The sequence below is a fragment of the Brachionichthys hirsutus genome, unplaced genomic scaffold (genome assembly GCF_040956055.1).
Source record: "Brachionichthys hirsutus isolate HB-005 unplaced genomic scaffold, CSIRO-AGI_Bhir_v1 contig_1146, whole genome shotgun sequence".
NCBI classification, from domain to species: domain Eukaryota; kingdom Metazoa; phylum Chordata; class Actinopteri; order Lophiiformes; family Brachionichthyidae; genus Brachionichthys; species Brachionichthys hirsutus.
In genome coordinates, this window is record NW_027180754.1 from 3,671 (window position 1) to 28,398 (window position 24,728).

The window sequence follows — 24,728 nt, forward strand, 5'->3', positions numbered from 1 at the left end:
TTTATCACTGGTAACTGACACGACTTCTCTCACGGCGCTTTAACACAGGCAAGCGCGGAGCGGAGAGTGGGCTGTTCAGCAGCGCGATAGTTTTTCATTCCGTTGTTCTGAACTGAGCCGGAGACTTTACGGACCGCCAACGACGTTGTCTTTCGTTCGTTTCGTTTCGCGAAGAAATGACAGTGTGAACGCAGTCTGCTGGTGCACAGCAAGGGAGCAATCTCTGCCGTCTCTAGCCTCGTTCGAGGGGGGATTTCCATGCATTGAAGGCTCATCAATTGTTCACAAGTCAACAACAAGGACTCCTTTGTCTATCTCCCTGCCCGCTGCTGCTCCGTCGTACGTGACGTTGCCCTGGCTGCTCGAAGGCAAAACATCTCAAAACTCTCTGTCAGGATGACTCAGAGTTATAGTTAGTACAAAAACACATTTCATCTGTTTTGTTAGTCATAACAATTTTCATCCCATCAATACTTGTCCTTCACAGTGACATCTGATCATGACACCGTCAACCCAGAATCATACACTCCTATTCCATAAAGTGGTGGTAATCATAACACCCTTTAACGCTTGATTATACTTGTAATCATTTGCAATACTGTTAGATAAATCTGCAAATGTGTTTATCATTAATTCACCAATGAGTAGCAGTAGTTATGTCATGGTTCTTTTAAGGCCATTTATCCTTCATAATCTTACTCAAGATATTCATAAAGTATGTGACAATCGTAGATCTGTTAATATGCTGACTAGACTGAAGAAGCGAACACTTTGTGTTGTCTGGAAGAGCTATCTGCTCAAGGTTGGAGTCTTCATGTCTGGGTGATTTACGCACGTACACATTCTTATCTGCTAATAAAACCAGCTGGAGGGGAGCTGTTTCTCTGAGAATCGAGGATGAGGCTAGCAGCAGCCACTCTCCCTTGCTGGGAGAGTCGATGGCACGGCTAGAGAGCAGCTCCATTCTCCCTTGCTGAAAGAAAGAATACTAGTCTCGTTTCTTACCGCAAGAAAATGGTTATTGGGTTGAATCTTTGGGGCTTGGTTCTGATTTTCTTTCTTTTACAGTGTCACAAACCTGACATTTACATAGAGGGGAATAGGGAAGGCTTTGGGGAACATCGGGAAAAGTATGTACTTTAAGATTTCTTTACAAACAAGTTCAGAATATCTCAAATCTGTGCCTCTTTAGGCATCAGCGGTCCCACCTTTCTCTTTAAAACATGAAAGCACATTGGAGTTTTTATCTCAGCTGCACGGCTTTATAATTACCCCTTTATGCTGGTAGACGTTTGACCTCAACCACACTTGACAACCTGTAGCCCAGAGATGACGCGTTGCGTCATGATTGGTCTACCAACTATAGCGCCCTCTCCAGAGTGAAACAAGTATTTTACAGATTAACGCACAAAATGGAGATTTGAAGTTCACTGACGAGCGTTAGTCTTCAACATGGGTGTCGAGTGTGGTTGAGGTCAAACGTCTCCCTCTCCCGGCTAAAAGGGGTAATTATAACGCCATGTAGCTGAGAGAGTGAAACTCTACATGCTTTCACGTTTAAAGAGAAAGGTGGCACCGCTATAATCAAGTATAATAAGTATAATCAAGTGTTGAAGGTGTTATGATTACCACCACTGTATGAAATAGGAATGTATGAACATGAATCAAAAGTGTTATGACTAACAGCACCATATGAAATGATGAAATAAATAAGGGGAAAATATCAGCTGCCAAATTCACACGAATTATCCTGACAAAGACCATTTTTCTGTATTTGAAAAATAAAATTAGTCTTCAGGAATACAACTTGCCTAATATCTGTGCATGTAGTGTAGCCTGCGATAGTTCCTCAATTTAGTAAACGTAATACCATAATTTCCGGCAGGATTATGGTTTTAAATTTTTTGAAAATAGGGAGGAATATGACTTGAAAGCTGGAAAGTGCTAGACAGAATAGGAAACAAAATAGGCGAGTCTGGTTCCAGAAATATCCTTCAAAATAAACCGCTACTTTTGATCTCTTCCAGTGAATTTCTGAACATAGAGATCCCAATAATTAATGTAAGGTATTTGTTAAATGTTGACGAGTTTAGTGATATTCAGGCATTTATCTAAACTTTTAATCATTAACATAACTTAGTGAAACTAATGCTTCGGACAACACAGGTTATTGTGGTAAGAAATGCCATGCAACGAATCGCCAAGCAAATCTTTGGTCCGATTTATTCATTGCAGAGTCAGCTTGCAAACATTAGTAATTTAATTGACTGTCTTTAGTTTTTAAAAAGGCAACTTGATCAAACAAGGGAAGTAAAAATGTCCAATGTTTAAAATGACTGAAAATGAGAATGACAAAGTACCGTACTGAAGACGAAAAAATTAAAACAGACAAAAACCTTTTTTTCTGTAGGACTGTAAGAATTTGAAGCACAATTTCTGATCTTGTTGAGTCGATCATACGATCTGGGTGACTGGGCAGTGTTCAGGCTGATCCAGGAACAGTGTCTGGAAGATGTCATTGTAGAAGTTGGGGTGATAGAGGCAGGCTCTGGCGCAGTCTGGGCTGAAGTTCAACTCCAGGATCTGAGGCTGTATGATCCGGTCACCTGGTGACAAAGAAAAACAAAGGACGATGATAAGTGATGTAAAACGTGTAGGGATCCTATGCAGAGATATTAACAGAAAAAAGAACAGAATATTTAAATATGCAAAACCGGTTTTACAAAATAATTGCGTAAAATCATGTAATCATTGTGACTGGTCAAGCGTGCAAATGTTTAACTTCGACACGATTTGAAGCTGCAGTGCGGCACTCAGGTCAAACTTCTCCCTCTCTCGGCCAACTCAAAGGATAATAGCTTTTTGCATTTATAAAATAGATGAAAACACCTGACTGATGCAGCTTACGGGGAAGGTGGCGCCAATAGAATGCTCAGAGGCATTTTTATTAGGATTTATTCATAATGTTTATCTTTAAGAATAAATACTTTTCCTTATATGTCTGTTAAAAGAATAATTCAGAATTGATCAGGTGTTAGAGCATTACTGAGATGAATAGAGTTGATAAAAACCAAAGAAGATCTTAACATGGGTATAACATGTAACACAATAAGTCATTGTCATAATGATCATGTAAAATGATGATCTGTGAGTGAATCAACTGTTGAAGGATTGTTAACATTACGTAATTAATTGCTATATGAGGATTCAACACTTTCGTTTCCGAACGGAAGAGTTCCATCCCTCAAGATTAATATTCTTTTTGGCCCTTAGTTCGTTTTCCTTCTGATTAGGTATTATTTAGAATTGCTCTATTCCTCACAAGGACGGACGCCCGTGGTGTTGAAGGATCCCGTTTTACCCAAACAGGATTAATATTTTACTTAGACAATTGTGGGTTTAGCATCGACCCTTCATGCGCGACGGCCTTTAAGAGAACTAACGACGCCATATTGATCATCAATCATCCATGCACAAGGACAGACATGTAGTCCAAAGCTATGCCTTTGGTTTAGAAGTCCTCAATAAACTGACCCATGGAAATCACCCATCAACCCAAAACGCCGACGCTTTAACAAGTTGAACATACATTTTAGGGTAAGGCTTCAGTCCCCTACGACTCAGAGCAGATGATAGTAAAATAAATATGAAACAATTGCTTACCATTTTGCCCAGCACTCCATTTGAGCATTAGGTCTACGGCATAGATCGCTCGGGATGATGGGTAGGGGCAAATACCACAAGGAGCTGGTCGAGACGTCGCTCCCTCGAACAGTTCCCTGAAAGCTTTGAATAGCTCTGCCTGGGAGATGCAGCGAAAGGAAGGAAAGAGCTTAGAGAAAATGGAACCTCTGCTGGCCGTTATGGGCGAGGGGAGACAATGGATCATCACACAAGGGCAGCACGGCACGGCGGGCCGGGTAGCACTCTTCTGAAAGTCTCAGTACGTTCCCCGTCATGCTAGTGCAGTCTGAAGTTTATGAATGGAAATCCTAAGAGCCAATCAGAGCTGTTTGTAATACTGTACATGCTAAATCGCAGGTGTTGCAAACATGAAATTAAAATGATTCCTATGGTGGAATATGAAGTTTTATTTCTCACTTCACCAAATACATGGGAAGGTGCACCTACCTCTACCTCCTTCCATGGATGCAGCGGGTACTGCTCCTCAAACATGGGGATAAAGTCATCGTAGTGCACCTGAAAACAGAAAGGACACTCTTATCGGCAAACTTCAACAACTGCAACGGAAAAACAACTTGCATCTCGGGAACGTTAGTTTACCTAACCCTGTGCAATCTGTATAATAACAAATAAAGCTGCTCCTTCTTCAAACTCATGAGTATTGAGCCATTTTCATTTAACATGACCCCTTGAAGGACAGCTGGTCGGAATTCGCAATCCGAACGTCGGAGGGAGAAAACTCAAGATCTGCTAAATGCAAAAGTTGATCTTTGCTTCTTCTTCTTCTTCTTCTTCTTCTTCTTCTTCATTCAGCCCTTAACAGATCAAACACTTGCCTAAAGCTTCATCAGCTTACTGGTTGGAGAACCCTGACATTGCATCATATTTGCTACTATTTGACAATTACAGTCGAGAGACGTGGGGAGACACTTAAGTTTCATGATAAACTCTTCAAACAACAGCATGGGGACAAATATACAAATATATTCTGATACTATGAGCCAACAGGCAGAAGAGTAACGGGAAGTACCTGCTTAAGCGCCGCTCCTTCAGCATAGTTCATGACGGTGAAGTGCTTCTGGTAATCATCAAAATTGTCGAGGGAGAAAGGTCTAGAGAGAAGAACTGAAGATCAGGTGCAGGCAGCATGTCGTCATCAATCATTGTGATTAAATTATCCATCAAACCAGCACTGTTCATTCCGTTCAACAATGATCCTGCAGCATTAGCATGAACATTTGAATTTATTTGAAAGGATAAAACCCCTTGAGATGAAACCATCTCGTGTTCAAGAGGGTCCTCGATCAGAACTACAAAAATACAGCAGTGCAGACATGCAAAAAAACAAACTAAATAAAAATACTCTCTCCGTGCACACACATACACACAGAAACAAACATGCACACGTGGCTCTCCGTCAGAATAATACTACATAACATTACAAAATATACATAAGATACATAAAACAAAAAAATTAAAAGCAGTTGCAATCATTTTGAAAATATAACAATATTTTTCCATGCCTCCTGAATATAAGGTATTAATTTAATTATATTCCAGTCGACCTTCAACAAGACGAACAATAATAAATTTAGGAGGCAGACGAGGAATTGTAATTTTCCCGCGACAATCGCTGAAGCAGTCGGACAGACCAGCAGACTCCGCAAATCTATCAGGATGTGCGACTAAAATCCAATCGAGAAGAGATTTAGTCAAAGAGTTCATTCTTGTTGGCTCATCCATGAGACGAGAATAATTTGCACTCTTGAAGACATTACTTTCATTGAATGAAGATAGTCAGTTAATGTTGAAATCACCCAACAGGATTATTTCACCCAAAGATGAATTCTTAACAGAATCAGAAGGGAAATCTGGAGGTTGATAAATATTTCCTATCAATACATTTGTATTTTCATGAAAGATTACTTTAACAAAACAGACTTTCAAAGTCAACTGTTTTTTCTTTTGAGAAGAACAAGGTGAGAATGCAAATTTGAAGAGACATAAGTGGCCACTCCACCCCCTCTAGAACCTCTATCCGCTCTGTACAAAGTATAATTATCTATATATTTTATACTGTAGATCACTACTTTATTTATCCTTGCAGATACAGAAGATAAAGTGAGAATCCAGCAGAGACTAATAAATACAGCTCAGTTTAATAAATACATTGGAACTTGTATTTGTATTGGAACTGGTCTGACTAACGATCCCCATTAACGCACAGTATAACGCACCTATTAGCGAATCTCAGCCAGAAGACGTTGTAGGCGTAGAGACGAAGCGGCTCCACGGAGCGCAGCATCAGCATGTAGCGAATGTCGAATTTCACCAGTCCCACCTCCTCTCTGTGGAACAGCACCGGATCATCAATGTACTTACACACTACCTGCAAAAAAATAACACACACGCAGAAAACAGTGACGCTTGTACTATTGTTAGAGTCAGCAGTGAAAATAAGGAATAAATGTTACCCGAATATGACTCAACGGGAGAAAGTGCTACCATTTCTGCATCTTCTGCAATCCGGCGCGAGGCTCTACCTTTGGAACGCTCTCTCTCTGTCTGATTATGTAGTCCAGGTTGTCGGTAATGTGCGTGTCCAGCCCGCGGGCCAGGTTGAAGGGCTTACAGATCCAGTGGTTATCCTCGCCACTGAAACACACACAGAATCCCACGAGCTCAGTCCGGGACTCAGTCTTCCTCAACCCTCCGCAGGGCCTGATTAACGTCTTTGACTGAATCGTTTCCACTTGTTTCAGTTGAAGAATGTGCAATTCATTCATTTTTCCTACTTTTAAACATTTCTCCAACAGTTGGGACGATGAGGGGGAAAAGCTAGAGAGCTGGTGGACGCGATGAGGAGGAGAAAGGTTTGTGTGTTGTGTGTCCAGGAGACCAGGGGGAAAGGAAGCAAGGCTAGAAGCTGAGGAGCAGGACTCAAGTTGTTTTATAATGGAGGAGATGGAAATAGGGATGGAGGAGGGGTCATCTTGAAGGGAGAGTTGGTGCAGAGTGTTCTAGAGGAGAATCGAGTGTCTGATAGACTGATGAGTTTGAAGCTGGAGATTGAGGGTGTCATGTTGAATATTGTTAGTGGGTACGCTCCACAGGTAGGAGGCGAGTCAGAGGAGAAGGAGAAGTTCTTACGCTCCACAGGTAGGAGGTGAGTCAGAGGAGAAGGAGAAGTTCTTACGCTCCACAGGTAGGAGGTGAGTTAGAGGAGGAGGAAAAGTTCTTACGCTCCACAGGTAGGAGGTGAGTTAGAGGAGGAGGAGAAGTTCTTACGCTCCACAGGTAGGAGGTGAGTTAGAGGAGAAGTTCGTATGCTCCACAGGTAGGAGGTGAGTTAGAGGAGAAGGAGAAGTTCTTACGCTCCACAGGTAGGAGGTGAGTTAGAGAAGAAGGAGAAGTTCTTATGCCCCACAGGTAGGAGGTGAGTTAGAGGAGAAGGAGAAGTTCTGGAGTGACTGAGATGAAGAGGTTCAGAGCTTCCAGAGCAGTGAGAGAGTCGTGATTGGAGCAGACCTCAATGGGCATGTTGGTGAAGGAAATAGAGGAGATGAAGTGATGGGAGAGTTTGGTGTTCAGGACAGGAACCTAGAAGGACAGATGGTGGTGGACTTTACCAAAAGGATGGGCAAACGTTGGGAGCAACCGTTGTCCTTGGAGTATCTCCACATCATGACATCCCATCCAGACTTTTAGTCACTTTTTCACATCAAGACAAGTAAAATCCGTAAACCTAAAACCTTTTTTGTCTCTGCCGATAACGTTTGATGAACTGCGGCATCTCGATGGCGAGGCTGAAGGTTTCCGGTATCCAATCAGGTCTCGAGCCGCCGTTCACTCTGCGGGCAACGAAGGCCAGGCAGTCCTTCACGGTGACGAGGCACTCGCAAGGGAACTGGTTCAGCATCACGCGAGGACGTTCCTCGCTCAGCTTCCTGTTTCAGAGACACAAGATCACGGCGTCCTTAACAGGACAGGCATGGAGACATGGACTCACTCGAGTCTGATTTAGACAACAGATTCGTGTCTGATGAATTAACTCATTCAGTGCCGGCCGCTGGCGGGGCCGACGTGCGCCGAGCACCGGCGGTCTTCGCTCATTTTGCGCTCGATTTCAAGAAGTCCAGGCGCGAGCCGGATAACGGACAAGGCGGTTCAGAAGATGACTGAATGGATGCTTGGCGCCGACCTGTAGTCTTTAATGTGAGCGTAACGCCACATAATGTCAGCCTCCTCCTCTTCCTCAGTCAGCTGGAACCGTGGATGGGTCAGGTTGTTTGTGACTTGTGATAATTCAGAGTAAACCCTGACGGAAAAAGGAGAGAACAGAAACGATTAAGTAAGAATTAGTTGACTTTATATGACAAACCTCATCAAGAAAGTTTCTTTTTTTTTTGTTGTTGACATTTTGCCAAATGACCGTCTGTGTTTAGCTCCCAAAATTTAAGCGACTGACGAGACACTCACTTGAGGATTTTGTCTTCGGGCAGAGTGTAACGCTGGATCTGTGAAGGGAGTTGCTCCTTGTTCGCCCTTGAAATGGCCTTGGAGAATGAAAACAAAAAGGACATGGAGCGGCTAGTTTTTCATTTTATTTTAAAGAAGGCACAACCTTGTCTTCTACCAGCATTATTTTAGGGACAGTGATGTTTTAGGCGCGGGAGGGTACCGGGCACCGGAGGAGGAGGAGAACCCCTTCAGTCGATATTCAGAACCGCGTTTGATTTGATTGTTCTCACCTCGTAGTAAGAGTCTGATGGTTCGGCGGTGATGCCGCTGACGTCTTCTAGATCAACAGGTATCCATGGCAATAGACGGCACCGCCTCAACAAAGGGTCCGTCTCTCCATACGCGTAATCTCGGGTTACTTCATCTGTACAAATAGTCAAGTAGTGGTAAAGTCAAGAGAGTGGAAGGAGTCAGCAATGAGAGAACCCAAGAGGCGAGCTAACAGTCAGCTTCCATTAGCCTCTAGTTTCAATTGGATAGTTTCTCCAACTGACGACACATCAATGGGACAGAGATGAAAGGATCATCGTCACACCGGCCATAAATCTGAGCAGTTACATATGCAGCTAGAACATTCTTTAGCTAATTTAAACCTTTTATGGTACAAGGAAATGTCTGGGATGCCGGAACAACCGTCTGTACGTTTTCACAGGAGAACCGAAATGGATCAACACCGTTAGCGATCTTTACTCCACACAGAAACACGAGATATAATTCTAACCACCGTCTCCATCAGTGCGTCTGCCGTTACCTCCTTCCTGCAGGTCTTGCAGAGGCCAGAGCACAGAATACGCCAGTTTGCCCTCATTGTAGTAGAAGGGAGCCAAACCACAGCGAGGCTGATCAGAGTGCTGCACCCGGGAACCAAACTCATCCATGATGTACCAGACGGAAACCTGCTCCTCCGGAGACTGTACAACGCAACGAGGGGGGGGGGGGGGGGGGCAGAGGGTTAGCTGAGAGCATTCAACTCCGGCTCAACATACAAGAACCAAAACCTGGAACTCAGATTCTAAAGTCTATCTAACATCACATTTGACCACGCCCCATTTGTATTTAAAAACAAATATATTCTAAAATCATGTAACCCCCCCCCATGGTGGGGGGGGGTTTGTGTCACTGACTGTAAAATGCCACTCAAGCATGACAAACGGACATTTTTAAGCCTATTGTAACATTGTCACACTAAAGGAGACTAATGACGTCCTGTTTTACGCAACATTTATTTGGTTTATAATAATGAAAGCAAAACATTAACCGGTTGTTTTTTTCCTCTATGCAGAACACAGAACAAATAAAGTAACACCTCGACATACGAGCACTACAACGAGCCTTCCGAGATACTGGGACGCACGCACGTGCACGTTTTTAACAGTGTAACGTCACACTGACAAAGATTTCTGTTGTATTAGGTAGCTCCCCATATGCTGACGCATGTATTGGGACATGTGGATTTAATTAATAACTGGAAGGTGAATTGTGCTTTCTGACGTACCCCCTGGGAGCGGTGGTACGTCTGGTTGTACTTCCACATTCGCTCCATCACCAGCTCCACAGCGGCTGGGTCTGGGGACTCGCCATGGACGTCCACGCCCATGAGGGCAGCCATTCTAGGCAGTAAGCCGGGGACCCGGCTCAGCTGAGCACGGGCGTCGTCCACATGGTAAGTCCAGGCATGATCCACCAGGAAAACACTGCAGGCAGCACGGGACAGATGTTCAGCCTTTAAAAATCACACTAAAGCAAAGTTTTTCTTTTTAATCAATATTAACACCCAACAACAACATCCAGGGTGTCACAACTTCCTGTGACACTTTGTTCATTGAGCGCTGGGGCAGTGATTCAGTTCATCAGAGCCACAGATTCTAAAATGCAATATAGTTGCTGTTCAAGTACATTTTTACAGTCGTAAATTCAGGTTAGCCCCCCCCCTCACCTGGTCGGCTCTGAAGCTTGCAGCCCACTCCTCCGGGTCACCACGACTTTACAGCTCTCCGTTTTCTCGTTATTGTCGTCCTCCCCGTCTTTTTGCTCGAACTGCATGATTCCGAAAACTTCCCCGGCATCGTAAATCTGTCAGAAGGGAGAAAAGTCACGTCTTCCTCCCTTTCACACACCAGACTGCGCTGTAGGGTTAGTCAGCTTACATTGTTAGCTTACATTGTTATTGTTGTGAGATGTGTTAGATTACTTTGTTATTGTTGTGAGATGTGTTAGCTTACATTGTTAGTGTTGTGAGATGTGTTAGCTTACATTGTTATTGTTGTGAGATGTGTTAGCTTACATTGTTATTGTTGTGAGATGTGTTAGCTTACTTTGTTAGTGTTGTGAGATGTGTTAGCTTACATTGTTAGTGTTGTGAGATGTTAGCTTACTTTGTTATTGTTGTGAGATGTGTTAGCTTACTTTGTTAGTGTTGTGAGATGTGTTAGCTTACATTGTTATTGTTGTAAGATGTGTTAGCTTACTTTGTTATTGTTGTGAGATGTTAGCTTACATTGTTATTGTTGTGAGATGTGCTAGCTTACATTGTTATTGTTGTGAGATGTGTTAGCTTACTTTGTTATTGTTGTGAGATGTGCTAGCTTACATTGTTATTGTTGTGAGATGTGTTAGCTTACTTTGTTAGTGTTGTGAGATGTGCTAGCTTACATTGTTATTGTTGTGAGATGTGTTAGCTTACTTTGTTAGTGTTGTGAGATGTGCTAGCTTACATTGTTATTGTTGTGAGATGTGCTAGCTTACATTGTTATTGTTGTGAGATGTGTTAGCTTACTTTGTTATTGTTGTGAGATGTGCTAGCTTACATTGTTATTGTTGTGAGATGTGTTAGCTTACTTTGTTAGTGTTGTGAGATGTGCTAGCTTACATTGTTAGTGTTGTGAGATGTGTTAGCTTACATTGTTAGTGTTGTGAGATGTGTTAGCTTACATTGTTAGTGTTGTGAGATGTGTTAGCTTACATTGTTAGTGTTGTGAGATGTGTTAGCTTACTTTGTTATTGTTGTGAGATGTGTAAGCTTACTTTGTTATTGTTGTGAGATGTGTTAGCTTACTTTGTTATTGTTGTGAGATGTGTTAGCTTACATTGTTATTGTTGTGAGATGTGTTAGCTTACATTGTTAGTGTTGTGAGATGTGTTAGCTTACTTTGTTATTGTTGTGAGATGTGTTAGCTTACTTTGTTATTGTTGTGAGATGTGCTAGCTTACATTGTTAGTGTTGTGATATGTGTTAGCTTACATTGTTATTGTTGTGAGATGTGCTAGCTTACATTGTTATTGTTGTGAGATGTGTTAGCTTACTTTGTTATTGTTGTGAGATGTGTTAGCTTACATTGTTATTGTTGTGAGATGTGTTAGCTTACATTGTTAGTGTTGTGAGATGTGTTAGCTTACTTTGTTATTGTTGTGAGATGTGTTAGCTTACTTTGTTATTGTTGTGAGATGTGCTAGCTTACATTGTTAGTGTTGTGATATGTGTTAGCTTACATTGTTATTGTTGTGAGATGCGTTAGCCTACATTGTTAGTGTTGTGAGATGTGTTAGCTTACTTTGTTATTGTTGTGAGATGTGTTAGCTTACATTGTTAGTGTTGTGAGATGTGCTAGCTTACATTGTTATTGTTGTGAGATGTGTTAGCTTACATTGTTATTGCTGTGAGATGTGTTAGCCTACATTGTTAGTGTTGTGAGATGTGTTAGCTTACATTGTTAGTGTTGTGAGATGTGCTAGCTTACATCGTTAGTGTTGTGAGATGTGTTAGCCTACATTGTTATTGTTGTGAGATGTGCTAGCTTACATTGTTATTGTTGTGAGATGCGTTAGCTTACATTGTTAGTGTTGTGAGATGTGTTAGCCCAACCCCAGCCCTGCAGTAAGACCAGTCCAGACCTCGTTGGTGATTTTATCATGGAGGCTCCTCCAGTAGATTTGGGGAACTCCTGCCGCCTGCAGGGCGCCACCATTCAGGGACACAAAAACCAAGAACTCCTCGTCCTGGTCTCCGTTTGTAATTACCGGGTCCGTTGGCATTGCTGCAGCTCAATATCGTTCACGTGTCGCCGGTTTGATCAACCCGGAAATGCTTTGACAGCAAAATGCGCAGTGCATTGTGGGAGTGTTTTAAAGGGACCAAGTCACTTTGTGAGAAATTACAACCCTGCATGCTTCAACTGCGTTTGTTTGTTTGTTTGTTTGTTAGCATGATTACGGAAAAACCGCTGGATGGATCTTGATTTCTTTTTTTTAAATCTGAAGATGGGTCTTGGTCTAACTTGGATCCCATTAAATCTCGAGGGTGATCCGAATACCTATCTGGACAAATGAAATCTGGATTTCTCCATTAACTAATAAAGGAGAGTTTTTAAAATAAAAATATCTTGTAAAATCTGCATTCAATTCACTCACCAAAAATCACAGTCATAAAGGGATCCAATATGAACTGTCATGAAAAATGTCTTCTGGATCTGATCCAGGATGAGGTCAGGAAAAAATATTACATTTGACATTAAAACACCATTTATGCATACAAAATATGTTATAGTTTTGCTCAGTCGCTGGGCCCCTTCACGCATCTGAATGAGAGAGGCTCAGGACTAACTCCACTCGAACCTCATCATTTTATTGTACAATTGGCACAATGACAAATAACACAATTAACGGTTACACACTCATACCATCTTGTCAATCGTATATATACACATGGATTAAAGTTTAAGTAATATATATGAAACATTTCTGGCCAGTGGGTCTTGCAGCGCTTTGCATGGCAGCAGTCGCCCACTGGAGTGTGAGTGAGTGTGTGGATGCGAGGCTTCGTAAAGCGCTCTTCAAGTGCAGTCCATTTACCGTATATATATATATATATATATATATGCATATAATTTAGAGGTGTAGGGAGTAAATGTCATTTTGCTTTGTATTTGCAGGCTCAATGACAGAATAAAGATTTCTTTGCTTCTCTTTGTTCTTTTCATTTTAAAGCTGTGCATTGCTTTGAGGTTCATCTTGGAAACCAATAAAGAAGCCAACTTCTTTTGGAGGATGATGCTGGGAGGAAGAGGAGGTCGAGTTGGAGATCTCCCAGTAGTTGCTGTGGAGTTCCAGGGCAGAGAGAGCAGGCAGACCGTCTTCCTGCCTTGATTTGTCACACTCGGAAGGAAGAGGTGGCACACTGGAGCACTTCCTCAGGCACTGTTCACTGCAAAGTGGAAAAAAACAAGGTTTGATGGTAAAAAAAAAAGATTTATTATCGTAGAGAGTCAAGAATTACGTTGCACCTGAGAAACCGGGTTCACATTTGACCATCATAAAAGGGACAGACAAAAAATACAACAAACAAAATATATATTACAACCAAAAAAGGAATAGGCAGAAGCAATGCGCCGCAAAATGTGTGACTAAAAATAACTAAATAAATAACAGACACAGTATGTCAATCAACAAGCGTCCAAATGAAGAGACTGAGCATCATTCATAAAGATAATTTATGTAGGCTACTGTGTCTAAAAGAGAATTTTATATACTTTTACACTGGATAAACAAACAAACCTCTGAAAGTTACTGAACATGAGGGAATGGATCATGAATAGAAGCCACGTGATCATTTGATGCGCTGTAGAGAAAGTCATTCGTCACCTGATGGCGTTGGATGGCGCTGCTTTCCAGGACTGTCGGTACATCTCGCCTGCAATTCCAAACAGCCAGCTAACATCAGCAGGTACTTCTGGAATCCATTCCACAAACCTGAGCCAGAGCAGACATGTCGCTGTTATATACACACACACACACACACACACACATTGATGTCTAACAGTGAAACGGGGAACTCAGGCATGGATCTGGGTCTTCCAGGAAGAGGAGAGAAACTACGTCGAGGTAGCATTCTTACCTCTGGGCAACGGAGTAGGCCGAATGCACAGGGAGTGTGTACGGCAGGAGCACGTAGGAGGCCACTCGGACCGGCAGCATCCTGGACAGCTTGGTATACAGCCCAGATTGGTCTTGGCAGGCCTCACAAAACACTGACAAATAAGAACAGCACCAGTGAACCACACAGGCCGTCTACAGCACCAGCAACTCGTTTAAAGAACGACGAGGGAGCCCACATGGGGAGATTCACGTTACACGTGTAGCAGTGCCCTGGGGGGCCGTCTATAAAGGTCCAGTGCCTGGCTCAAGGGGACCTGGGAAATGCCCAGGAGGTGACCTGGCATCTATCCAACCCTCCGGTATCCAAGCCAAGGACTTCGGTTCGCCACGTTAAATCCGACAACCTTTACAAAGATCTGAATGACCTTGAACAACTTTGTCGCTAAAAACGACGCCACACCTTTCTTGATGGGCACAGGCAGGACCATGTGCTCGTCCAGCCACCAGTGCTGCCGACGCAGTAGGCGGAGCCTCCGGAACAACCGGTCTCTCGTGCTCTCCGTGCGCTGGCAGCACTTGGGCGGGGCCTCTGGGAGGGCAGGACCCGATGTCGGATGCCCCAGCAGCAGCAGCAGTTCTGGGAGAGTCCAGGCGTTAGATAAGAATATCTGAGAATCACTGCGGCTGTGAAGTACTCACTGTTCTCTTCAAGGAAGCGGAGAGCATCTTTATATCCACTCTGACACATCTCAGCCAGGACCTGCGGAGAGGAAATAATTGCTCTTAGCATATTAAAACCGGGACACAACTCATCGATGCTGTTACAGGCTCAACAGCAGCCTTCCTCCAGCCTCTGAAATCTGACTCCAGTATTTGGCTGACGGAATCCAGCTACCATGCAGTTTTCTGATGGATGTCGTTACTGGTTGAAAACGCCGTCAGACAGTAACCACTGGCTTGGTTAGCCAGTTAGCAATGATAATACGCCTCGTTACGCTACGTCATCCTCATTGGATGTCTCAATCCCACTCGGCTCATGTTTAGGAGCTCTAGCTAGAAGGGTGATGACACGTCAATCAATATCTGTCCCCCCACGCCGGACAGTTTTCACAGTAAACACATCAATAAGGGGAACAAATAGCAGTTTCCCAATCATTTCCTTGGGCCAAATGAAAACAAAAATGTTGAAACAATCTGAATTTGACCTTAGATACCAGACGATATTGAAATAAAAACAATGATAATCAATAAAATGACATCCATGCCTCTGCCAGCACCCGACTATTTGATCCTTGACCCACACCTCCATAAAATGTCGTAGCTTTTGTAAAATATATCTTATTTTATTACGTTTCATATATTTTTTTTTTTACTACGCAATTCTATTCTTCTCTATCAAATGTCTCATTGGACCGGTTCCTCACGCTGTGTGGAATAAAGAGCAAGAGAAGACTCGGCCCAGTCAGACACCGAGACACAGTGATGACGAAGTGATGAAGAGTAATGCTGTGTGACATAAACACGGCAGAAAGATATAACCCAACAGTGTCATGTAGAAAGTTAAACATTCACCGTCAGGACAATGGGAAGAGGGGAAGGAGGCATTTCCATCCTTCCAAGCTTAAGTACTTATCTTTATATAGTTACCTAAACCACATTAATGTAATGTAGGAGAACTTTATACCCTAAAACCGCATCTCCACTCAAAGAATAATTATCCTTAAACATCATATTTAGCAATTAGAATATTAGAATTGATTTCAATGTAATTTAGGTGCTCGTATGTTCCCTGTTTTTTGGTGGACCCCTCCGATGCTAACCTTGGGTTCTGGAGGAAACAGGGCCTTGCTGAGGCGGTACACATTGCCCAGGTTCATCTGGATGCTGGTGTTGGTGAAACGCAGCTCGTGGAAGCCGTTGGAGTTGTCGCGAGGACAGATATCACTCTCGCCAGCGAAGGGAGAGATGGTTATTGTGTTCTTCAGCTCCGACTGCGGCAGGTTGTCGCTGATCCCGCCATCCACATAGCGCTAAAGACACAGAAACATTCAAAGACACAAGCGTGTACAGCTGCTGTCAGTCAGAAATGAAAGTCAAGTAGAGAAGCAACGTCCCGCCAAGGAGGCTGTGTTTTTTGACGTCGATGATTTGCTTGTCAATTTGAATTAAATTGCTAAAAAAGGTACTCTAAAAATATAAATACAATACAGATATCATTTTTAGTGTAAGGTTTGCGTCCTCCCGAGTGTTTTTCTAGTTAATCCACGTTTGTTTCTATTCAAATAAATGACACGCTCTCCATATTGCTATTTGGACATATGCCACGGTGGAGATAACCAAACCTCGGGGATTCCTGAAAAGCAACTTCCCGTGGCAATCTCTGAAATAAAACGCTAAATATTAACGACTTCCAACAGTTGTAAATCTGTCGAAGCTGTAATCTGAATGCGTTGCCGCATCGTGGAGCGTCGTGATTATTCTTTGTATCATTACGTTAAACTGATTATTTTATTTGTCGTCGCTGCACCGGCGTGACCTTTGCACTGAATCCAGTCTGACTGATAACAGCTGCTGTGATTGGGAACCACCTTGCAAGCAGAGGACAGGAAACGGGTACGATTAGTGCTGCCTGTGCACAAGCGTGACTGATTAAAGATCTGTCAATGCAAATTAGATCACTCTCAAAGTCCAACAGCAGCTGATAAGTCAGACGAGTGGGCCGAAGGAAGGACTTTGCAGTTCACTGGAGATCTTTTCAGAATATCCAAATTGTGTTATCATGATAGTTATTGAAAGGAAAATAACAGTCACACACCCTTACCTGGGTTTTCTCAGTCCTGTTTAACACAACCATTATCTCGATGTACTAACTGCAGAAAACAACGTGAACACTCAAGGGAGATTAACGAATTGTGAAACGAAATGCCAGAGGCAGAAAACAAGGCTAAACTTTTTTGCTATTTAGCAACTCGAGCGCAAACACCTACCACTCCTCTGAAGGATGGAGGGATGAGGCCGCAGTAGACGGGGACGAAACAGCTACAGATCAGCGCCTGTAGACAAAGCGCAGGGTTACAACCCGAAGAATTTAAACCTCCTGCTCATTGTGCCCCCCCCCCCCACCCCCACCTGAATGAGTTCCTCTTTGGAGTTAAACTCTGACGCGAGCACATTTTCTCCATCGGACACTCTCGTCAGTGAAACGCGCAGCCTTCCTGAGGCCCGGACGTGCGCGTCCGAGGGCAGGTCACGATTCAGGCCAGACCTCAGCACCTTAACCAGGTTGAAGGATGGGTGGAGGGGGCCGAGGGTCCTCTTACGGGCCTCTTTGGCCACCTGTATCACATCTTCACAGCATTGAGCTAGAAATAATGCAAAAAACGGGAAGCTTAGGCTCAGGAAATTTGAACAAGTGCAAAAAAGATCAAGTATCAAGATAGATCAATATTCCCCGAAGCCGCGTCCATCCAGTTCAAAGCATTAAAACGAACGAGCTGAACATCGGCCAATCAAAGTCATCGTGTACAAACGCGTTCCTATAAGCGCTGCACATATTTAATCTCTTATGCTGCACAGGTTAAAATCTATGTGTGGCCCTGGCGGCTTGTCCAGGGTGTGCCCTTCCTCTCGCCTGCTGGGATAGACGACAGCACGACCCAAGACCCATCATCAAAAGGTTCTACATTGTTCTTGGCATCTTTGCATACACCAAACCACAAAAAGTAAAAGTGAATCAGAGTTGATGTGCATTTTTTTTTTTACATTTTTTTTTTTTTTTTTTAAAGTTATAAATGGGTTTTAATGTTAAAATTTTAAAAAGATTTTGGATCCGATCCGGATCCACCCCCTGCATGAATGTGTCAAATTCCATAAACATCCGTCAATAATCAACAGAAATATTGAGGAGCAAATTTTGAAGCTCCATTAACTGCAATGTTAACAAAAATGTCAAAGTGGATCCAGAATCCAGCGTCTCTTCTGGATCATCACCTGTTCCCGACTGTTCGCCCCGAGGCTACTACGGCGAAGGTCTTACTTAGAGACGCCTGGCTGGCGAGCACCGAGGCGGTCAGAGCGCCGGCGGAGGCTCCGCACAGTCGGGCAGCTCTTTGGACGAGGTACGGCGCTTTCTCCAGGAGGCAGCTGGCTACTCCGATGTGGTAAATTCCCAGGAACCCGCATCCGGCGAAGGAAAGGTTCCAGGCTCCGTTCAGGTCGAACATCGCGGGACATGCCCCGGCTGGGGCGCTGCGCGGCGGCTAAAGAGGCAGAACCATTCCGTTACCAGCCCAGTCCGTCAGCTGTGAACGAACAAGGAGTTGTTATGCTAACGATGCCTTTACGTGCTGTCGGAAGTATTTTATACAGATGGGGAAAAGTCGGACATTTCACGTAGTTGTGGTTTAACAACTTTTCGTTAAACTTTTAACAACTTTTCTTATTTTATTGGTCCCTAAAATCTATCTATATATCTATCTGTATTTGAGGACCTACCCCCGCCACACACCCCATTAATAATGGCACTTAATGAGGGTTTACTGTCCAAGGTTTTATAAAAAACAATTATTTACAAGGGCAACGAATGCAACATTGGAGGCCACTGAACAATGGAATGACCACGCCTACCGGACGTGCTGACCGCGGCGCCATTACTAAGTGTTGGAGCGATGAAAGCAAACTGCAGCACTTATGCACAATAGTGTTAATAAAACATTTATTTCTGGGTCAAATAGGACCTGTGCAAATGTGTTTGCGACAAAGAAAGCACCATACGCATATTCGTTTTCTGGCGCCCTATGTGGAAACTCACTATTAAACATTAGAAACGCTGTAATGTAACAATATATTTTATGTGTTTTCTGGAGTTGGTTCTAGGGGTGTTCCTAGCAAATAAATAAATAAAAACAATTAATCTAAAAAAGAAAAGAAAAATGGATCCATGTATTCGTGTATCACGCTTGTAACACGTGACCTTTGGGGGGTCTTTGAAGTGAAGGACGTTTATGAAACATTCAGACCAGATGATGATGATGATGAATATATTTATTAGATAGAATGTTAGAGTACAAGTACAGTCACACAGTAGCATGTATTACAGTACAAGTACAGTCACACAGTAGCATGTATTACAGTACAAATACAGTCACACAGTAGCATGTATTACAGTACAAATACAGTCAAACATCCTGTCTAAGAGGAGCATTTCAAAAAAGCCCTTGCGGTCTTGTTTCCGTTGAAAGTCCTTCGTACATAAATCATCGACATTTAACAATAAAAATAAAAATAAAAATAAAACCAAAATTAAACTACTCAATTGATGCAAAATAACAATAAATTAAAAATAAATTACACCACAGATGATTAAAACGTGATATTATCGCGCTCATGCGTTAACTGGAGCACTGGTATAGTTCGCGTGACGCGTGGGCGCGCACCCTGTCACGGCGGACGCGCAAAGTGGTCCTGATGTTGAGATTCGTGCGCGCGCATTACATCACTTCTCTCCCACGCGGTCAACATACGTCTTGCCTGCCTTGCGTCATCATCACCATCATCTTCATCCTATTACCCCACCTGGGGGGCGGGGGGGGGGGGGGGGGGCGGAGGGCGGACTCGTTTGGAGGATGGCGGAGAGCGAGGCCGACACGCCGAGCACACCGATCGAATTCGAGAGCAAATACTTCGAGTTTGATGGAGTGCGGCTGCCGCCCTTCTGCAGGGGGAAGATGGAGGAGATCGCCGACTTCTCCCTGAGAAGCAGCGACATTTGGATCGTCACCTACCCAAAGTCAGGTAAACGGAGCCTCGTGCGTCACCGTGCGTGAAACAACTCGCGAATCTTTCCTTGTCGTGAAAGGTTCGTTAGAAACAAAGCAAGAGGAGTAAATGTTCAAAGCTTTACCAGTGAAATGGTTCATGTTTGGATGCAGCTGATTGAAGACGCGAATCAGCCGCCCATATTGAAGCAGCATTATGGGACATCCACGCCTTTAATATGTGTATAGCTTTCATAGAATTTATTTGAAGTGGGCCGACTTCAAAGCTTCCTGCAGCGAGGTGCAGCAAATGTTATTCCTTTAAATATTGCACATCTGCAGCGCATCAGCACGTCACAACGCGCTATTATTATTATTCACCGGAGTCACAACGCGCATCTTTGGAGCGCCGTTGCGCAGCGCGGCTGCTGGACGGCTTCCGCGCACGGTTCCTCTGTAGCGTCCCCTGGGTGGGTGCGTCGTGTGACGTCACATCTAGTGGGCAGCTGGAGCTCTCCCTGTCTGGTGCCCGCAGGAGTTTGTCTATCGCAGTCGTCTCAGCTTCACAGGTACAAATTGCAGATCATGAAAGAAAATCAGGAACTGACTTATGATCATCTAAACTTCGGATGTGAGTTAAAAGCATTTTTTTCGTGCCTGTTTTAAATTGAAAAAGGAGATGTGTTTGCTGCAATAAGAAAGCTATGTCAAAACACATATTTTCACTGTTTCCTAAAACATATAATTTCACAAAAATGGTACCGTTGTCATAGAATAGAAAGTCTTTACAGCGACATTAGGGGCTACTATATAGTTACATAAATTAACAGCAAATGGGTCCGTGTGAGTTTTATACAGACACTACAAGTATAGGGGAGATATTTCCAGTTGATTCAAAGGGTTTGTAGTTTTTTAAGGTGTTATATGTGAAGAAATAAACATGTTTTCATTGATTTTTCAAGAACCATTGTTGGGCCATCAGTGAGTCTCCGTGGCTCTTTTTGTTTGCAATGTGTTTTGAGGCCTTGATTTGCTATAATGCACACAAAAAAAAAGCAACTGTTTGATGGTGCTTCGCCCCTCTCCTTGCAGGAACCAGTTTACTTCAGGAGATTGTGTATCTGGTGAGTCAGGGAGCAGACCCAGATGAGATCGGCCTGATGAACATAGATGAACAGCTGCCCGTCTTAGAGTATCCCCAACCTGGATTGGACATAATACAGGTGACTTAGCTAAAATCACATTAGGAGAGGGAGTTAAATGTAATGTACATATAGACACTTTTCTAGTCTGACCAATCAATGGTCTTTACAGCACAAACTAATATCCACACATTCACAGAGACTTTTATACTGTAGAAGCAGATTTAATGCACCAACTGTCCCAATCTGGCTGATAAAAAAATCATTCACAAAGAAATAAAGCAGCAAGTTTCAATTTTATTCAATTCAATTTTATTTATTTAGCGCCAGATCATAACAGACAGTTATCTTAAGGCACTTTACAGGTGTAGCAGAGAAAGAATGGGATATATATATATATATATATATATAATTTTGTTTTTCTACAGGAACTAACATCCCCTCGTCTCATCAAAAGCCACCTCCCCTATCGATTTCTCCCAGCAGCCTTGCACAACGGAGAGGCAAAGGTCAGTCCACTGAGATGGTTTGTGATTATCACTCTTTTGACCATTAACATAATTTAGGATAGTGGCACAGTGGGTAGCGCTGTCGCCGCACATCTAGAAGGTACCGCTCTTGTCTGCGTGCTTTCTCCGGGTTCTCCGTTATCCTCCAACTTCCAAAAACGTGAAAATTTAGGTGAATTGATCAAACCAAATTTTACATAAGTGTGAGTATGCGCTGGCGACGGGTCCAGCTGGCTACAGGCTAAAGGCCGGGCACACCCTGGATGAGACCCCAGTTCATCGCAGGGCTACACAGAAGACAAGTTACAGTCACCAATTCACCAAAGTGGCTTGTTTTTGGTGGTGGGAGGAAGCCGGAGAAAACCCACGCAGACACGGGATAGAAGATACTCTGCACAGAAAGGCCCCGGGTGGAATCGAACCCGAGACCTTCTTGCTGTGAGGCAACGGGGGCCACCTACTGCACCACCATCGGAAACAGCATCACACTGAACACACTATGAGGTGTTTTTGACCAGGAGTTTTTGGGGAATGGCCAGTATTCGTAGTATTTTATGTGTCAGCTGTTGTTTAGATACACACAGTTACACATTCATTTAACTGTAGGCATGTAAATGGACATTTATCTGGCGCGTAGGAACGGAGTCATCTAGTTTACATGATTTATTATCAGAACTACAGCTTCGGTTTTTGAACAAATCTGTTTTCGAATAGTATTACAGAACGAATTATTCCATCAGAATAATTCGTTCTGTACAGCGTACACTTTTACTGTGTACGCTGAAGTACAAACAAAACTAACCAAATTAGTTCTGGTTCTTTTGGTGCATATACAATAATAAAGATAGGCGCTATCTGACTGCAGCTTACCATAACTTGCTGCACGGTTTCCTTCCAGGTGGTCTACATGGCTCGTAACCCTAAAGACCTGGTGGTGTCTTACTACCAGTTCCACCGTTCTCTCAGGACCATGAGTTACCGAGGAACCTTCCAGGAGTTCTGCCGGCGCTTCATGAATGACAAATGTAAGTGTGCAGTTTACTGAAGGGACTGGAACACAGTTCCTTTCCATCTGTTTTCCCATCATCCAGCTGTCTCTTGTTTGTCATAGTGGGATATGGATCCTGGTTTGATCATGTTCAAGAATGTTGGGAACATCGTATGGACTCTAACGTGCTCTTCTTGAAGTACGAGGATATGTACAAGGTAACACTTCTAACTTTCTCATATTATTTTGTCTGTTGGCTCTTATTTTGGCAGTTTGCATCGCGAAGTCCACCCAATATTTGTTCCTCTGTGGGGACCTCTCACAGGGGGGGGGGGGGGGGGCAGACCTGTTTGAACAGGAAATAGAGACAGGAATACAGATGTACTACAAACCTACTGTTGAATTTTCCATCAGCATTGAGCTTCAGTCGTGTATTCTCAGAGCCACCCAGAGGTTCTGCATTTTACTCGATCAGTAATAGTTAACTGAAAATGCCTTGAACATACAAATAGATTCACAGTACAGTTTATCCACACACCAATTACTTACTTGTGTATTTAACTCAAAGCTGTACAGAGGTATAGGCTTGTCTGCGTTTTACCATGTAGCAAGTAGCAGTAGTGTACAGAGGTAAACTGCATGTTCTGAAAGGAAGTATTGTAGTCCTGTCTTCACTATACATATTTAGAGTACATATAGAACAGCATTCTACATCGAGCATATAGAACACATGCAGCACAGGGAACAATGTGTTCCATCTGAGGGCAGATATGGTTTGAGTGTACTTGTACTGCTCTAACATTCTATCTAAGTACCGCGCTTCTCTCCTCTCCGATGCTTCGCCTAGGACCTGCGGACATGTGTGGCTCAGTTAGCCCGCTTCCTGGGTGTTTCCTGTGACAAGGCTCAGCTGGAGGGCATGGTGGAGAGCTGCAACCAACTCATCGAGCAGTGCAGCAACTCAGAGGCATTGTCCGTCTGCAGAGGTGAGTGAGAGGCAACGCACCTCAAAACAGGAAGCCCAGCAAAGCAGCTGGACCAGACATTGTATATCCCAGGATGCTACCTGGCACACTCTCATCTAGATAGGGGGGGGGGGGGGGGGTGGTGGCTGCTGTGAGACAACAGCGCTACCGCTGTGCCACCGTGCTGCCCTATCCAGTAATAATATTATAATTACCTAACCACCGCTTATTACCCCCCCCCCCCACAACCACCCCTGTGGAAATTAAATAATATACAGTAATTAGCATGTCTGTAGAAGCATGATGGTAGAACATGGTGGACTCCAGGAAGGCGTGTATTCTGATGAGAAATGTATGTAAAGAGAGTTTTCTGGGAGAGTTGTCTTATTTTTATTAATATTTACATTCTTCCCTCCTTTATTTTTCCCCCCCGGCCAACAGGCCGTGTGGGTCTGTGGAAGGATGTCTTCACAGTGTCTATGAACGACAAGTTTGACACAATATACAGACAGAAGACAAGCAACTCTGACCTGACCTTTGACTTCTGCCTCTGAAGGCGCTCCCTCCCCACGTGTCGCCTCCGTGCACTCCACAGATATTCTTCAGTACAACTAAAAAGGTGTACGCGTGCTCTGCCAAGAAACATGCTCCTATAACTCCATTCAGTCTTTACCATGAATTTGTGGAAACTCTTGTGGCCCGATTACAACGAATCCCAAAATGTACCCCAACCTTCACTGCTGTGTATGTCCATGTATATAGCAATCAGAAATCGCCTGATAAACATTTGTAGGGGCTGATACCGACACTTTAAAGTTGTATTTGTCATCATATATATATATTTGTCACATGGATTCAAGTCATGTACATGTTTGTGACCGAGCGCTCCAAGCAAACTTCACTTTTCTTATTATCATTATGAATAAAGAGGAAATGGTTGAGGCACACAGTTCCGCTGCCTCATGGGGGAGGGGGCTGTGATCCCAGGGATTCTATTTGTGACTCATCAACTACAGAGTAAAAGGCAAAACCATAAGAATATTTTTGTACTTAAATGTGTTTTTGTGATTTGTGCTGATGCATAACGAGTTAACTGCTGCCATTGACATGTTAATAAATTATTCTGTACGGTTCATCTGCTGCCCCCACGACCCGACCCCGGATAAACGGATTAAAATGGATAGATGTATTATTATTATTAGTATTTATACTAACAACTCCGCAGCCATGTCATATCAACAATTCCTTGTTTCGTAGTGAAGACCACTGTAATAATAATAATAATAATAATA

The 24,728-nt window shown here is 43.3% G+C and overlaps 3 protein-coding genes across 3 annotated transcripts; 1 reads left to right on the top strand and 2 right to left on the bottom strand.

Moving 5' to 3' along the window:
- Window positions 1-2,221: 2,221 nt before the first annotated feature.
- ttll12 (tubulin tyrosine ligase-like family, member 12) lies at window positions 2,222-12,252 on the bottom strand. The gene is made up of 14 exons (XM_068759617.1): window positions 12,097-12,252; window positions 10,142-10,278; window positions 9,701-9,899; window positions 8,957-9,116; window positions 8,436-8,569; window positions 8,164-8,240; window positions 7,886-8,002; window positions 7,437-7,631; window positions 6,228-6,339; window positions 5,922-6,073; window positions 4,715-4,796; window positions 4,132-4,200; window positions 3,664-3,802; window positions 2,222-2,606 (listed from the first exon to the last, which is right to left on the bottom strand). Exons 1-14 carry the CDS (start codon window positions 12,235-12,237, stop codon window positions 2,455-2,457), a joined length of 1,866 nt encoding a protein of 621 aa, XP_068615718.1. The 5' UTR covers window positions 12,238-12,252; the 3' UTR covers window positions 2,222-2,454.
- A 568-nt stretch (window positions 12,253-12,820) lies between these two features.
- On the bottom strand, window positions 12,821-18,379 carry LOC137916645 (patatin-like phospholipase domain-containing protein 2). The gene is made up of 9 exons (XM_068759615.1): window positions 18,113-18,379; window positions 17,206-17,438; window positions 17,064-17,129; window positions 15,897-16,106; window positions 14,776-14,836; window positions 14,537-14,713; window positions 14,096-14,228; window positions 13,843-13,950; window positions 12,821-13,405 (listed from the first exon to the last, which is right to left on the bottom strand). The coding sequence occupies exons 1-9, from the start codon at window positions 18,297-18,299 to the stop codon at window positions 13,183-13,185; spliced, it is 1,398 nt and encodes a 465-aa protein (XP_068615716.1). The 5' UTR covers window positions 18,300-18,379; the 3' UTR covers window positions 12,821-13,182.
- Window positions 18,380-19,700: 1,321 nt separating this feature from the next.
- LOC137916648 (sulfotransferase 4A1) lies at window positions 19,701-23,990 on the top strand. Its single transcript, XM_068759620.1, has 7 exons — window positions 19,701-19,869; window positions 20,925-21,055; window positions 21,403-21,483; window positions 22,382-22,508; window positions 22,595-22,689; window positions 23,319-23,457; window positions 23,878-23,990. The coding sequence occupies exons 1-7, from the start codon at window positions 19,701-19,703 to the stop codon at window positions 23,988-23,990; spliced, it is 855 nt and encodes a 284-aa protein (XP_068615721.1).
- Window positions 23,991-24,728: the final 738 nt, after the last annotated feature.